The sequence below is a fragment of the Salvelinus alpinus genome, chromosome 35 (genome assembly GCF_045679555.1).
Source record: "Salvelinus alpinus chromosome 35, SLU_Salpinus.1, whole genome shotgun sequence".
Classification (NCBI taxonomy): domain Eukaryota; kingdom Metazoa; phylum Chordata; class Actinopteri; order Salmoniformes; family Salmonidae; genus Salvelinus; species Salvelinus alpinus.
In genome coordinates this window covers 15,573,470-15,588,926 of record NC_092120.1, presented here as the reverse complement: position 1 = coordinate 15,588,926, position 15,457 = coordinate 15,573,470, and the positions used below count along the sequence as shown (strand labels likewise).

Below are 15,457 nucleotides of genomic sequence, written 5' to 3'. Positions count from 1 at the left end.
GCAAAGAAGAATGGGAAAAACGTTCCAAATACATGTGTGCCAAGCTTGTAGCGTCACACCCAAGAAGACTCAAAGCTGTAATTGATGCCGAAAGTGCTTCAACAAAGTACTGACTAAAGGGTCTGAATACTTATGTAAATGCAATATTTTTTTATTTTATCATTTTGTCATTATGGGGTATTGTGTGTAGTTTGAAGAAATAAACAATTTAATCCGGTTTAGAATAAGGTTGTAAAGTAACAGAATGTGGAAAAAGTCAAGAGGTCTGAACACTTTCTTAATGCACTGTATATTTCATATGTAACTAAATAAGATAAAATGTTTACCTACCATTTAACAGCATCAGAAGAACTCTCAAGAAATGGAACATTTCAACTGTTCTCTTGAGTATCATGATTATTACTGGATATCTGTATTAGAAACATACTATTAGTGTGTGTGTGTGTGTGTGTGTGTGTGTGTGTGTGTGTGTGTGTGTGTGTGTGTGTGTGTGTGTGTGTGTGTGTGTGTGTGTGTGTGTGTGTGTGTGTGTGTACGTACGTATGTGGGGGTGTGAGTGTATGTGTATGTGTGTGTGTGTGTGTGTGTGTGTGTATCTGTGTACGCACGTGGGAGTGTGTGTGTGTGTGTGTGTGTACGTACGTATGTGGGGGTGTGAGTGTATGTGTATCTGTGTACGCACGTGGGAGTGTGTGTGTGTGTGTGTGTGTGTGTGTGTGTGTGTGTGTGTGTGTGTGTGTGTGTGTGTGTGTGTGTGTGTGTGTGTGTGTGTGTGTGTGTGTGTGTGTGTGTGTGTGTGCAAAGCATATCTCAGCTGCATATGCCTCTCTGGTTCACTGGTTAAGTAGACAGTCTGAAATAAACTCTATGCCACACCCATAACACTGCCCTTGATGCTCAAGACATGAGGTGACATTTTTTCAGCTGTTCTTTTGGTTATTCAATTCCATGCCTTTTTTTTACACCAACAACAGAGACCTATATTGGTAAAAATGTATAATAACTGTATTAAAACACATACTTTATAAATAACATATTAATGGCTTAAAGTAGAACTAACAGCATTGTATCTACTTTGCAGATATGAAACAAACAGATCATATCAGTGAAAAATATAAAATTCCCAGTTTATGCTACAAAACCAACTTCATAAGAGGTTTTAAAAATCGGTAATTTTTGAATCAACATTCCATGACGTACACTAAGGCATTGTTGGCAGAATAGATGGACGCAGTTCAATGCATGATTAATATAATTCACCAATACATTTCTTGGTAGTCCAACAAATATTGCTATCAGGTTGTAAATCACAGCTGGCCTGGTACGTTGTTTGCTGCCTCCATTCGGGATGCACTGTTTCACTTTCAATTTCTCAATATTTTGGGAAAAACTGACGAATGTAACTAAGGCTGGGAATGTCAACACAATCCAACTAGCAAGGGCAGTGATCACAAGTCAGTCGTAACGTGGCTACTAGGCTAGCGTATCTATTTATGGAGCGTGATACATGCCAAAAGGTTGAACGTACGTATCGTTAGGATCGTAATAAAATCCATATGTAAATTGTTAGGATCGTAAGAAAAGCCTAGCGTGAAACATGAAAGGTAAACGTGAAATTTCATCTGTGAACTTTCAAACACCATGTTGTGATTACAGACTAATATTTTAGGGTTGAACAAATCTTGTGTTGCAATTCTGATGTACAATAATACCTTTCGGAGTTTTGGCAGTTTCATCTCACCAACAACAAAAAAAGTACACCAAACGGCCTGTGAGGAGTTCCACGCAAACAAGCATAACACAGTATAAAAAAAACGCAAGTCAGGGAAACCGGAAAGAGTTATCCTGCACGTTTTCAAGTTAAAAGTCTCCATTCTCTGTTACTCCTCAGTTCAGTTTACTTCACATTAGTTAGCTAATGTAATGGATTTGTTTACCAGCGCAAGTCTAGAAAGCTGTACTATGCCTACAACAGTGACGTTTCAGTCTGCTAGGTGTATCGCTACAGCATGGGCATGTCTCTGGGTGACGTGGACATCCCCATGCATGCACCTTATCAAAATATGACTCATTCAATATTGCACCATCCTCTGGACTCTGTCTGTTATCATAGCCAGTAGTATCTACCAGGAATAATGAAACGTAGATTAATAATAATAGATGTTTGGTGAATATATGAATTATGTATGACCACTGGAGTCTTGCCACTAAAATTTGTTTTTAATAGAATATTTTGACATTTCTTTCATCACTCAAAATCATGCCAAAGCATACTCTGTAGTAGGGGTTAATATGAACATAAAATAATTTGACATGATTTATATGAATCGGGTCATGAACATATGGACTTTCAAATGAACAAGGGAGAGGTTAAATGTAGGCTAAGTCTGGCATAAGCTTATTACCACATTTTACAGTAACTCTGTTGCAGTAGTCTTAGGAAGTCTCCATATAGCCTACTTCCTCCATTGCGACACTGCTGCCCAGTTGATGAGCTTGTCATCTCCATGCAGCACCATGCGCCTTCGGAAAAGCACCCCTCAGTCTCAGAAGATGCCTTTCTGAAGGCATACAGCCATAGAGTCATTATTCCCTAATGTAGGCCTATTTGCCTACTAGCCAAATAAAGGGCAGAGCATGCATGCTGCTTGCAACTCGTCCTTCCAACGTATTTGATCATTTCATTCATCCTTCATTCAGTTCAGTCAGTCAGTCAATATGTCATCCATTCAGTCATTTGTCTGAGTTAGGATAGGACCTAAATTGAAGAGAATAGAACAGTCTTATCCATTTGTTTACTGAAATCCATGTGTGTATCAAAATGATCTACATTCTCCAAAGTTCTTTAGCCTATCACTTTAATATTTCAATGTTTCCTTTAGGCCTGTCCAAATACAAAATAAGCCTTCAACTTGTAGGCATTGCAATCTAGGTAATCATTTTGGGTACTCGTGTGTTGCGGAATAATTTTGTTACTCTATTTGTGTTTTCTAACTGTTTTTATTATAGGGCTCCCTTTAAAAAGAGACCCCAACCCACAGGCCTCTAGATATAGCCTCTAAATACATTTTAAACAAAATAGTTGAAGAAGCAGTGGCTGATTGGGAAAACAGATCTTGCAATAAGAATACTGTAGCCTAAACCATATTTACTTTCTATTTTGCAGCTCAAGGCTCTTCTGTGTCTTTATCATTCTCACGCAAGTCATTTGCTGAAGGCCCAAGCCTATACTACGCCATCTACTGGTATAACGTCGTTATTGAATGCAATTCTAAAACAAGCTCTCTAGAATTGTATTTTGGAAATGAAACCGGAAGCTGCAAAGCAACTCTAACGTCTGTGCCAGAGGTGCTTGACTGACTAGCTAACTTCGACTAGCTACGTTCGGTTCATGTCCTTTGCAGATGCCACATTACTGACAAAAGTTTGTATTTATAAAAAAGATCTGTAACTGAGTAAAGGGAGATGTAAAGTAAGAATTTTAACATATAAATGTTCATTCATAGTCGTAACATACAGATCATTTTTTACCCCTTTTTCTCCCAATTTCGTAATATCCGATTGGTAGTTACAGTCTTGTCCAATCGCTGCAACTACCCTTATGGACTCAGGAGAGGCGAAGGTCGAGAGCCATGCATCCTCTGAAACACGACCCTGCCAAGCCGCAATGCTTCTTGTCACAGACTCGCTTAACCCGAAAACCAGCCGCACCAATGTGTCGTAGGAAACACCATCCAGCTGGCGTCCACAAGGAGTCACTAGAGCGCGATGGGACAAGGAAATTCTGGCCGGTCAAACCCACCCATAATCCGGACGACGCTGGCCAAATGTTCGCCGCCTCATGAGTCTCCTGGTCTGTAGTGATGCCTCATGCACTGCGATGCAGTGCCTTAGACCGCTGAGCCACTCGGAAGACGTTTATAGATCTAATTTAACATTTACGTTTCATGTTTCACGCATGGCTTTTCTTAAGATATGTATGTTCAACCTTTTGGCAGCTATCTAGCTCCATACTTTTTTCTCATACAGTTTTTCTATGGCTAGACACAGCTAGAGATGCGGGTGTCATTTGGTTGGCTAGCAAGAACTTGAATGACTGTTATCCAGTTAGCATATCTCTTGCGTTCGCAAATTCACTCTGGCTATCTACTCTAATTTCAGAGCACTCTCCTCTGAGTGTGCCAGAGCGCAGAATAACTGATGTATTTATGAATGCACAACACTTGCTGCATATGACCGGTGTCTGTAATTGTAGACAAAAAAGTAATAGATAACATGTAAACAGCCTAACCAGCTCTGCTACGGCAAGTATAATGGTCAGAGTGAGGTGTTCTCTCATTTGTGTCTGGAAGTAGCTAGCTAGCAAGCTAGCCAACTTTAGCCAGTTAGCTGCTTGGTTGGGACAAGCATACATTGGCAGGCAAGCTGCAGGACGAGTGTGCTACAATTCCCCATCGTTTATCAGTGCAATTTTGTGAAAAACTTTGAGAGGGTTTATCTAATGTTCCTTTGTTACTGTAGATTTTAGCTAGCATTAGTTGTTGATCTTGTTGTTGATGTGCATAATAACTGAGGGAGAGAGAGACTACCTTTTCATGGATGTTTGATCAATAGGACTGTACATTTCCCAAATGTAAGAGAACTCCCGTGGTGTTTACATATTTGCAGAAATACATTCAGGTGTATTTGGTATCTTTTGGCGAATGAGTTATAATGATCTAAAGTCACGCTGTTGCAACTGCCTGTTAACACACAGTCCAATACAAAGTGAATGATGGCAGGCCCATGCAGGGTTGCCAGGTCTAACTAAAATGTATTTGATCTCTGAAAATCCTCCCACACTGCCTAAAAACTAGCCCCCCCAAAAAAGAAATTGCGAGAGAGTTGCCACATTTATCCAATAAACCCTTTTTCCATAACGTTACTGAGCGAATTAAGAACATTTAACATTAACATTTAAGTCATTTAGCAGACGCTCTTATCCAGAGCGACTTACAAATTGGTGCATTCACCTTATGATATCCAGTGGAACAACCACTTTACAATAGTGCATCTAACTCTTTTAAGGGGGGGGGGGGGGGGGGGGGGTTTAGAAGGATTACTTTATCCTATCCTAGGTATTCCTTAAAGAGGTGGGGTTTCAGGTGTCTCCGGAAGGTGGTGATTGACTCCGCTGACCTGGCGTCGTGAGGGAGTTTGTTCCACCATTGGGGTGCCAGAGCAGCGAACAGTTTTGACTGGGCTGAGCGGGAACTGTACTTCCTCAGAGGTAGGGAGGCGAGCAGGCCAGAGGTGGATGAACGCAGTGCCCTTGTTTGGGTGTAGGGCCAGATCAGAGCCTGAAGGTACGGAGGTGCCGTTCCCCTCACAGCTCCGTAGGCAAGCACCATGGTCTTGTAAGAAGAAATATAAAGTAATTTTTAAACGCTAAGAAGAAAAATGTGGTTTTCCATCAGAATAATAATTATTGCTAGTTTAAGAATATGTCACAAGAGAAAAGATAAATCGCCCTTATTAAATTCTCCAGATCATTTTCCATCAATGGATGTTGATTTAACCTGTTTTGACTGCTATGATTAAGCAATAAGGCTCTGGGAGGTGTGGTCTATTGCCAATATACCATGGCTAAGCGCAGTTAGGTCTTAGGTCATAGCCCTTAGCCATGGTATATTGGCCATATACCACAAACCCCTGAGGTGCCTTATTGCTATTATAAACTCGTTACCAACGTAATTAGAGCACAAAACAGTTGTCATTCCCTTGGTACACATCTGATATACCACAGCTTTCAACCAATCAGCATTCAGGGCTCAAACCACCCAGTTCAAATAAATCCTGTTTGCATATGTTCATAACTACAGATAAATCCGACAGGAGAGTTTGAGTGATGAAAGTTAGACAGAGGATCTCGAAATCTCTGTGCAAGAAACACTTAGATGAACTTCAAAAAACAAATGTTATGCTATTTTCTGGCAATTGCGTCATAATTATGTGCCAGATGTTTAAGACTACAAATGGTTATAAATGGCCTATTTGCGTAATTGACTTGTTATTTCAATAGGCATAGGCTACTGACTAAAATCTGGGATTATAATTGCAATTTAATTTTGCCATGGTTTGTTGAGCTAGATGCAGGAAGCCTATAGCCCTGATAGGCCAACATGCCTACATCTCATTTCAGGGAAAAATCCACAATGAAACTGACATTAAATGTGGAGAATGATACATTTGTGATAGAGCTGTGACCATGATCACAATTGATAACTTCCAATTTAATTAACTAAACATGACAATTTAGAACTTAATAATAGCACAAGGCTACAACAACATCTTGGCCATGTACTGTTACAATCTCCACCTGCCACAGCCAGAAGAGGACTGGCCACCCCTTAGAGCCTGGTTCCTCTCTATGTTTCTTCCTAGGTTCCGGACGTTCTAGGGAGTTATTCCTAGCCACCGTGCTTCTACATCTGAATTGCTTGCTGTTTGGGGTTTTAGGCTGGGTGTACAGCACTTTGTGACATCAGCTGATGTAAAAAGGGCTTTATTAATACATTTGATTGATTGAACTGAGTTATAGTTTATTAAATCAACTCGCCCGCTCCAGCTAGGCTACACAAGTGGCACAAATTGATTTGCAATCACTCCAGTGATATCGTCATTTCAATACACATGTATATATTTATTATATCAAATGGTAAGCTACAGTAGGCTGCAATGGCATAGAAATTAATAGCCAACTTGATGACCAACAGATGCAAATGTTGCCTATCATTCTCCACATATAATGTAATTTCATTGTCCATAACACACGCACGTGAGGGAGTTCAATAACTTCTACTTCATATTTCCACATCTGGAACACTCCAGAACCTAGAACTGAGCATGAGTAAAACCTTTCACTTGATACTATTATCCATAAGAAAAGTCGACATTAGAATGCAGTAGAGGACCTTGTGCATTTCAGGTAAAATAACAACTCAATGTTTATATCCCAGGACAAATTAGCTAGCAACAGCAAGCTAGAGAGCTAAATAGGACACATTAGCTAGCAAATGCAAGCTAACTAGCTAAATTTCCATAAATGTTTAATGCTAAATTGTCCTGGGATATAAACGTTGAGTTGTTATTTTACCTGAAATGCACAAGGTCCTCTTCTCCGACAATTAATCCACACATAAAACGGTCAACCGAATCGTTTCTAGTCATCTCTCCTCCTTTCAGGCCTTTTCTTTTTTGGACTTTATATGGCGATTGGCATCTAATTTTCATAATAAGGTGTATTACCACAACCGACCGACCTCAGTTTGTCTTTCAATCACCCACGTGGGTATAACCAATGAGGAGATAGCACATGGGTATACAGTGCCTTGCAAAAGTATTTATCCCCCTTGGCGTTTTTCCTATTTTGTTGCATTACAACCTGTAATTTAAATATATTTTTATTTGGATTTCATGTAATGGACATACTCAAAATAGTCGAAATTGGTGAAGTGAAAAAAATAGCTTGTTTCAAAAATAAACAACTGGAAAGTGGTGGGTGCATATTTATTCACCCCTTTGCTATGAAGCCCCTAAATAAGATCTGGTGCGACCAATTACCTTCAGAAGTCACATTATTAGTTAAATAAAGTCCACCTGTGTGCAATCTAAGTGTCACATGATCTGTCACAAGTTCTCAAGTATATATACTGTACACCTGTTCTGAAAGGCCCCAGAGTCTGCAACACCACTAAGCAAGGGGCACCACCAAGCAAGCGGCACCATGAAGACCAAGGAGCTCTCCAAACAGGTCAGGGACAAAGTTGTGCAGAAGTACAGATCAGGGTTGGGTTATAAAAAAATATCCAAAACTTTGAACATCCCACGGAGCACCATTAAATCCATTATTAAAAAATTGAAAGAATATGGCACCACAACAAACCTGCTAAGAGAGGGCCGCCCACCAAAACTCATGGACCAGGCAAGGAGGGCATTAATCAGAGAGGCATAAAAGAGACCAAAGATAACCCCGAAGTAGCTGCAAAGCTCCACAGCGGAGATTGGAGTATCTGTCCATAGGACCACTTTAAGCTGTACACTTCACAGAGCTGGGCTTTACGGAAGAGTGTCCAGAAAAAAGCCATTGCTTAAAGAAAAAAATAGTCAAACACATTTGGTGGTCACCAAAAGGCACGTGGGAGACTCCCCAAGCAGATGGAAGAAGGTGCTCTGGTTAGATGAGACTAAAATTGAGCTTTTTGGCCATCAAGGAAAACGTTATGTCTGGTGCAAACCCAACACCTCTCATCACCCCGAGATCAACATCCCCACAGTGAAGCATGGTGGTGGCAGCATCATGCTGTAGGGATGTTTTTCATCGGCAGGGACTGGAAAACTGGTCAAGCTTGAAGGAATGATGGCGCTAAATACAGGGAAATTCCTGAGGGAAAACTGTTTCACTCTTCCAGAGATTTGAGGCTGGGATGGAGGTTCACCTTCCAGCAGGACAATGACACTAAGCACACTGCTGAAGCAACACTTGAGTGGTTTAAGGGGAAACATTTAAATGTCTTGGAATGGCCTAGTCAAAGCTCAGACCTCAATCCAATTGAGTATCTGTGGTATGACTTAAAGATTGCTGTACACCAGCGGAACCCATCCAACTTGAAGGAGCTGGAGCAGTTTTGCCTTGAAGAATGGGCAGAAATCCCAGTGGCTAGATGTGCCAAGCTTATAGAGACATACCCCAAGAGACTTTCAGCTGTAATTGCTGCAAAAGGTGGCTCTACAAAGTATTGACTTTTGGGGGGGTGAATAGTTATGCACACTCAAGTTTTCCGTTTTTTGTTTGTTTCACAAGAAAAAATATTTTGCATCTTCAAAGTGGTAGGTATGTTGTGTAAATCAAATGATACAAACCCCCCAAAAATCTATTTTATTTCCAGGTTGTAAGGCAACAAAATAGGAAAAATGGCCAAGGGGGTGAATACTTTCGCATGCCACTGTCTGCTTCTAAACGCCAATGAGGAGATGGGAGAGGCTGGACTTGCATAGCGTTTGTTGTCACAAATAGAAGCAACTTCTATTTTAGAGCTTGGCAAAGCAGGCGCTTCATGGCGCACGCCTGCAGTGTGGGTGCAATGATTGAATAACATGTAGGTGTACATTTATTTTGCAACGCTTGCTCACATGACATATCCGGTAAGTTTGTAAACCAGCTTTAGTATAGTGTCGCCATAATATTTGAATTCATAAAAGTCATAATCATTGGGATATGTTTGCGATCCACAGTAGAAGACGTCCTAAATGCCCCCCCCCCCCCCCACAGCCTATGTCAGCTGAACACTGAAGCACTTGCGCTTGATATGCGTTTATAAACTGTGAATGAGAAAGTGAACTTGTCATTTAGCTCAGTTGTATGCTGCTTTGCGATCTAACAGCAAGGGCTGCATGAAATATGCACAATATTTGTTTTATGATGCACTTGGCGATGTTCAATTAATTCGCACAAAACGTAATGTAATGAAACAGGCAGGGAGCAGGTCTCGAACACTCAACCTTCTAGCCCGAAGTCCAGAGCTATCGACTGTACCACAAAAATGTGCTCAAGGAATGCCCTCCGACGAACCATCAAACAGGCAAAGTGTCAATACAGGACTAAGATCGAATCGTAGTACACCGGCTCCGATGCTCGTCGGATGTGGCAGGGCTTGCAAAACATTACAGACCATAAAAGGAAGCACAGCCGAAAGCTGCCCATTGACACGAGCATACCAGACGAGCTAAAATACTTCTATGCTCGCTTCGAGGCAAATAACACTGAAGCATGCATGAGAGCACCAGCTGTTCCGGAAGACTGTGTGATCACGCTTCTTCCTGCCATCCAGGACCTCTATACCAGGCGGTGTCAGAGGAAGGCCCTAAAAATGGTCAAAGACTCCAGCCACCCTAGTCATAGACTGTTCTCTCTGCTACCACCAGAGCACCAAGTCTAGGTCCAAGAGGCTTCTAAAGAGCTTCTACCCCCAAGCCATACGACTCCTGAACACCTAATCAAATGGCTACCCAGACTATTTGCATTGCCCCGCCCACCTCCTCCTCTTTCACACCGCTGCTACACTTTGTTGTTGTCATCTATGCATAGTCACTTTAATAACTCTACCTTCATGTACATATTACCTCAACTAACCGGTGCCCCCTTACATTGACTCTGTACCGGTACCCCCCTGTATATAGTCTCGCTATTGTTATTTTACTGCTGTTCTTTAATTACTTGTTACTTTTATTTCTTATTCTTAGCCGTTTTTTTAACCTCTCTAGGCTAGGGGGTGGTATTTTCACATCCGGATGAAAAGCATGCCCAAAGTAAACTGCCTGCTACTCAGGCCCAGAAGCTAGGATATGCATATTATTAGTAGATTTGGATAGAAAACACTCTGAAGTTTCTAAAACTGTTTGAATGATGTCTGTGAGTATAACAGAACATATTTGGCAGGCGAAACCCAGAGGACAAACCAACCAGGATATTTTTGTTGTTGAGGTCACTCTCTTTCAATGGGTTTTCTATGGGGATCTTGCTTGCCGTTCCTATCGCTTCCACTGGATGTCAACAGTCTTTAGAAATTGGTTGATGTTTTTCCTTTGAGAAATGAAGAAGTAGGGCAGTTCAGAACGAGGGCCGAGTGAAGTGTACTCTTTGATAGAGTGAAGTGTACTGTTGTGGTTGGGGCGCATGACCTGAAAGCTCGCTCCACTTTGTTTTTATCCGCTATTGAACGCAGTTTATCCCGTCTTAAATGTTTTCGATTATTTACGTAAAAAAATACCTAACGTTGTATTAGGAAAGTTGTTTGAAATGTTTGGACAAAGATTACAGGTAATTTATTAGATATTTTGTAGTCATGTTGCGCGAGTTGGAACCAGTGTTTTTCTGGATCAAACGCGCCAAATAAATTGACATTTTGGAGATACAACGACGGAATTAATTGAACAAAAGGACCATTTCTGATGTTTATGGGACATATTGGAGTGCCAACAAAAGAAGATCTTCAAAGGTAAGGCATGAATTATATAGTTATTTCTGAGTTTTGTGTCGCGCCTGGCGGGATGAAATAGGATTGTCTGTGTTTGTTTGATGGGGTGCTATCCTCAGATAATAGCATGGTTTGCTTTCGCCGTAAAGCCTTTTTGAAATCTGACACGGTGGCTGTATTAACAAGAAGTAAAGCTTTAATTTGGTGTATTGCACTTGTGATTGTATGAAAGTTAAATATTTCGAATAATTTAATTTGAATTTGGCGCTCTGCCATTTCACTGGATGTTGTCAAATCGATCCCGTTATCGGGATTTGAGCCCTAAGACGTTTTTTTAACTCCATCAAAACAATAGGTTTTTAGGGCTGGGATAATAACCTTCCTGCCAAAAAAAATGACTGACATGGCAGATTCAGACCGGACTAAAATTACGGTGATTACGGTGATTTGTGCTGGTGTACATAATTACATTACCTGAGCACCCCCAGTCAAATTTATCCCGTCCTTATTGGGCTTTCTACTGCCCATCGCTAAATTATCCTCATGATTATGATCACACTTCCTCAATTCAAATATTATGTGGACACTATACCAAAGATGGCTTTGTATGGTTTAGAAACTTGGGAACCAAGCTCGAGTTATTAGTGTCACCTGTCGCCAGGACTTGTTGAAATATCTTCACTCCTATAAAAAAAACTGCCACTGTATAAAAAAAATATATAATTACAGGTGGCAGTTTGGAAAAAACTCATTCAGTCCGAATCCTCTGGAATAACGGCCATTCGGGGGTAATACATGCATAACCAACGTTATCTGGTAATATTAGTCCCGTGCGAATAGGGCTACAATATTCTTCCTGGGACTGGAGGTGTATATGGGTTGGGCGATGTCTGGAATGACACATCGTCCCATCAACCTGTCCAAACATCGTTGATATACGATTGTATTGTCTTTTTTTCTTCTTTTTTTACAGGGGAAGGGGGGAGTGCTTTGTTGCGTTGCCTACCAACGCGGTAAATGGTCTACAATGCAGCTTGTGTCATGCACAAACCACCGAATAATGTGGAAATCATTTGACCAATATTGTATTTTCATGTGTGCAAATAAATAAACACATATAAACTGTAGTGTCTTAGCTCTTATTACTTATTTATATAATAAGAAAGACTCTGAATACAAGAAATGGAACTGGAGCTTCACATTTTACTGGAATCAGTTAGTACCAGAATAACATAGAACAACACTGCGCATGACCAAGGGTGCTCCATTCTTACAGGGGACATCAGTAATTCACAGAACATAACATAAACCAATCATATGGTGATATGTGGTACTGATAACTTTGAATGGTGATTTGTAATCAAACGTTGTAGACCCTCAGGGTGATACGAGACCCTTTCAATGGTGATTTTGGACAATTAGAACAGAGATCGAGTGCGCATGTTCACCATAGAAGACATCACGGGGCAGTGTTCTTGCACAACAGCGGGCCAGCGCAGAGCTCACATCCACCCCAAAAAATGTAAATGTATGACCCAGTGGCATGGTGGAGAGGGAATGAGGGTCGATGTCCGCTCTTTGTCAACATAGCGCTCAAATACCTCTGCATCCGTGCAAAAAGTTCCCGTCTGAATGTCTTTTCAGTAGGCCTACAGCAGGCAATATTGTTACCCCACTCTGCAGTCTATTAAACCAGAAAAGGTGAACATGATTTTGTTCCATGCCAGAAACCTTTAGGTAGGTTAATATATAATGAAAAGAAAAATAGGCCGAATGGTTCTTGTTGCACTTTTATTTTATTAATTTTCAAAGCCTGTATTCACAGTGCGTCTTAATCTAAATAAATGTAGCCTTTGCCAGAATATTATGTTGTGTGCCTTAAACGTATTTGCACTGTATTTATTTGGTTAATTCCGTACTTATTTTGATTACTTTATTTATTTTGTAATTAGTAGCCTATCTAAATGTGGATAATTATTTTTATAGGTGACATTTTTTTATGTTCTCGCTTTCGAAAGCAAAGCTGTGAATTCTTATTTAATCCCCGTTGCTCACTTCAAGGAGAGTAATAAACACTTCCACAATAATATAAATATCTGTTTAGAAGTTTCACTTGTACAAGTAACGTTTACTGCAAATTTTATTGGCAGTAACCTAGTGTAGGCCTATATTATTGCCTTGTTTGGTGGCGGCACACAATTCGTTTTTCCTAAAGTTTTTGTCAGGTGGAGGGCCAGGAACTTAAATTTACACTTCCCATTCGATTATTCTGTCTTGCAATTGTTGGTTCTCTCTCTCTCATTATTACCATATCATCGAGACATAAATATCTAAATGAACTTTAAAGTGGAACTGACAGCATTTGAGCAACGTTCCTATCTCAATGTGCACATGAGGTATTTCACATTATCAGCTCAGTATGACCGTAAATAAACATGTATCCAGGATACATTTCTCACTTTATAATGGGTAGACATGCGTAAAAGAAATAGCAAACATTCACAAAGTTGTTTCTTCTTACCTCAGAAGGGATTCGCTGTGATGACTGTCTCGTGAAAGATACTGTATCTGCAGAATATCTGTCTTCTCAAAATAAGGATGAGAAACTAAAAGAGGAACCCAATTGTCTGCCAGGCTTTGCATTCGATTTCCGCTCTTTGTCAACATAGCGCTCAAATACCTCTGCATCCGTGCAAAAAGTTCCCGTCTGAATGTTTTTTCAGTAGGCCTACAGCAGGCAATATTGTTACCCCACTCTGCAGTCTATTAAACCAGAAAAGGTGAACATGATTTTGTTCCATGCCAGAAACCTTTAGGTAGGTTAATATATAATGAAAAGAAAAATAGGCCGAATGGTTCTTGTTGCACTTTTATTTTATTAATTTTCAAAGCCTGTATTCACAGTGCGTCTTAATCTAAATAAATGTAGCCTTTGCCAGAATATTATGTTGTGTGCCTTAAACGTATTTGCACTGTATTTATTTGGTTAATTCCGTACTTATTTTGATTACTTTATTTATTTTGTAATTAGTAGCCTATCTAAATGTGGATAATTATTTTTATAGGTGACATTTTTTTATGTTCTCGCTTTCGAAAGCAAAGCTGTGAATTCTTATTTAATCCCCTTTGCTCACTTCAAGGAGAGTAATAAACACTTCCACAATAATATAAATATCTGTTTAGAAGTTTCACTTGTACAAGTAACGTTTACTGCAAATTTTATTGGCAGTAACCTAGTGTAGGCCTATATTATTGCCTTGTTTGGTGGCGGCACACAATTCGTTTTTCCTAAAGTTTTTGTCAGGTGGAGGGCCAGGAACTTAAATTTACACTTCCCATTCGATTATTCTGTCTTGCAATTGTTGGTTCTCTCTCTCTCATTATTACCATATCATCGAGACATAAATATCTAAATGAACTTTAAAGTGGAACTGACAGCATTTGAGCAACGTTCCTATCTCAATGTGCACATGAGGTATTTCACATTATCAGCTCAGTATGACCATAAATAAACATGTATCCAGGATACATTTCTCACTTTATAATGGGTAGACATGCGTAAAAGAAATAGCAAACATTCACAAAGTTGTTTCTTCTTACCTCAGAAGGGATTCGCTGTGATGACTGTCTCGTGAAAGATACTGTATCTGCAGCATATCTGTCTTCTCAAAATAAGGATGAGAAACTAAAAGAGGAACCCAATTGTCTGCCAGGCTTTGCATTTGTTTTTGCATGTCCATCCAAGCATGACAGACAGAAGTGTCTATTTGTATGATTTGGGGTTGATGATGGAGTGAGGTACTGTATCTATTTTCCATTCTGCGCTGTTCAGAACTGTATTTGTGAAGTGAGCTTTGACTCGCTTCATTTGTCAGGTGTTTTGTTCAAATTTACAGTATGTGTAGTGTGTGTGGTTGTTGTACATGAAGAACATGAGGTACTGTACTGTACAATACTTTCTGAGTAAAACCTTGCTGATTTAAGCAGAAATACAGTACTGACTCATATTTGTCTGTGAAAATATTTTATTGCATATAAAGACGACATGCTATACTGCCCAAGTTATTGGATTCAAGTTGAATAACTTCTATTCACATAGAAGGCACTGCTTTCGATTGTGGATGACAAAATATGTAAAAGCCCATAAATGCACTCACAGCAAATGTAATATCTGAGTATGAATACAAACTGGGCAAAAGTGATATGAAAAGAACAGGGTCACATTCATTAGGCACCTAATGGAAGAAAAGTTACTGAAACAAGGACTTGGATTTTGCTGCAGTGGTCGAAATCAGGATCACACAGAGTGTTTCTTGGTAGTCTTCTACAAATCTACTTTGAAACAAAGGCATATTTTGGGGCGGCAGGTAGCCTAGTGGTTAGAGCATTGGGCCAGTAACCCGAAAGGTTGCTGAATCGAATCCCTGAGCTGGCAAGGTAAA

At 40.1% G+C, this 15,457-nt stretch overlaps 1 protein-coding gene across 4 annotated transcripts in view; it reads right to left on the bottom strand.

Annotated features, from left to right (window-relative positions):
- LOC139564697 (B-cell receptor CD22) overlaps positions 1–14,682 on the bottom strand; it is a 42,277-nt gene extending 27,595 nt beyond the window's left edge. Inside the window, exons 1-2 of one of the 4 annotated variants that reach the window (XM_071384462.1) lie at positions 14,616–14,682; positions 331–410 (exon numbers count right to left, since the gene is read on the bottom strand). In XM_071384462.1, coding sequence (XP_071240563.1) covers positions 331–410; positions 14,616–14,671 — 136 coding nt within the window. In that variant the 5' untranslated portion in view covers positions 14,672–14,682. Of the gene's footprint in view, positions 1–330; positions 411–1,712; positions 1,732–13,536; positions 13,776–14,615 lie in introns of those variants that run through there. The other 3 variants (XM_071384464.1, XM_071384461.1, XM_071384463.1) reach the window with 3 other exon arrangements.
- Between the last annotated feature and the right edge of the window lie 775 nt (positions 14,683–15,457).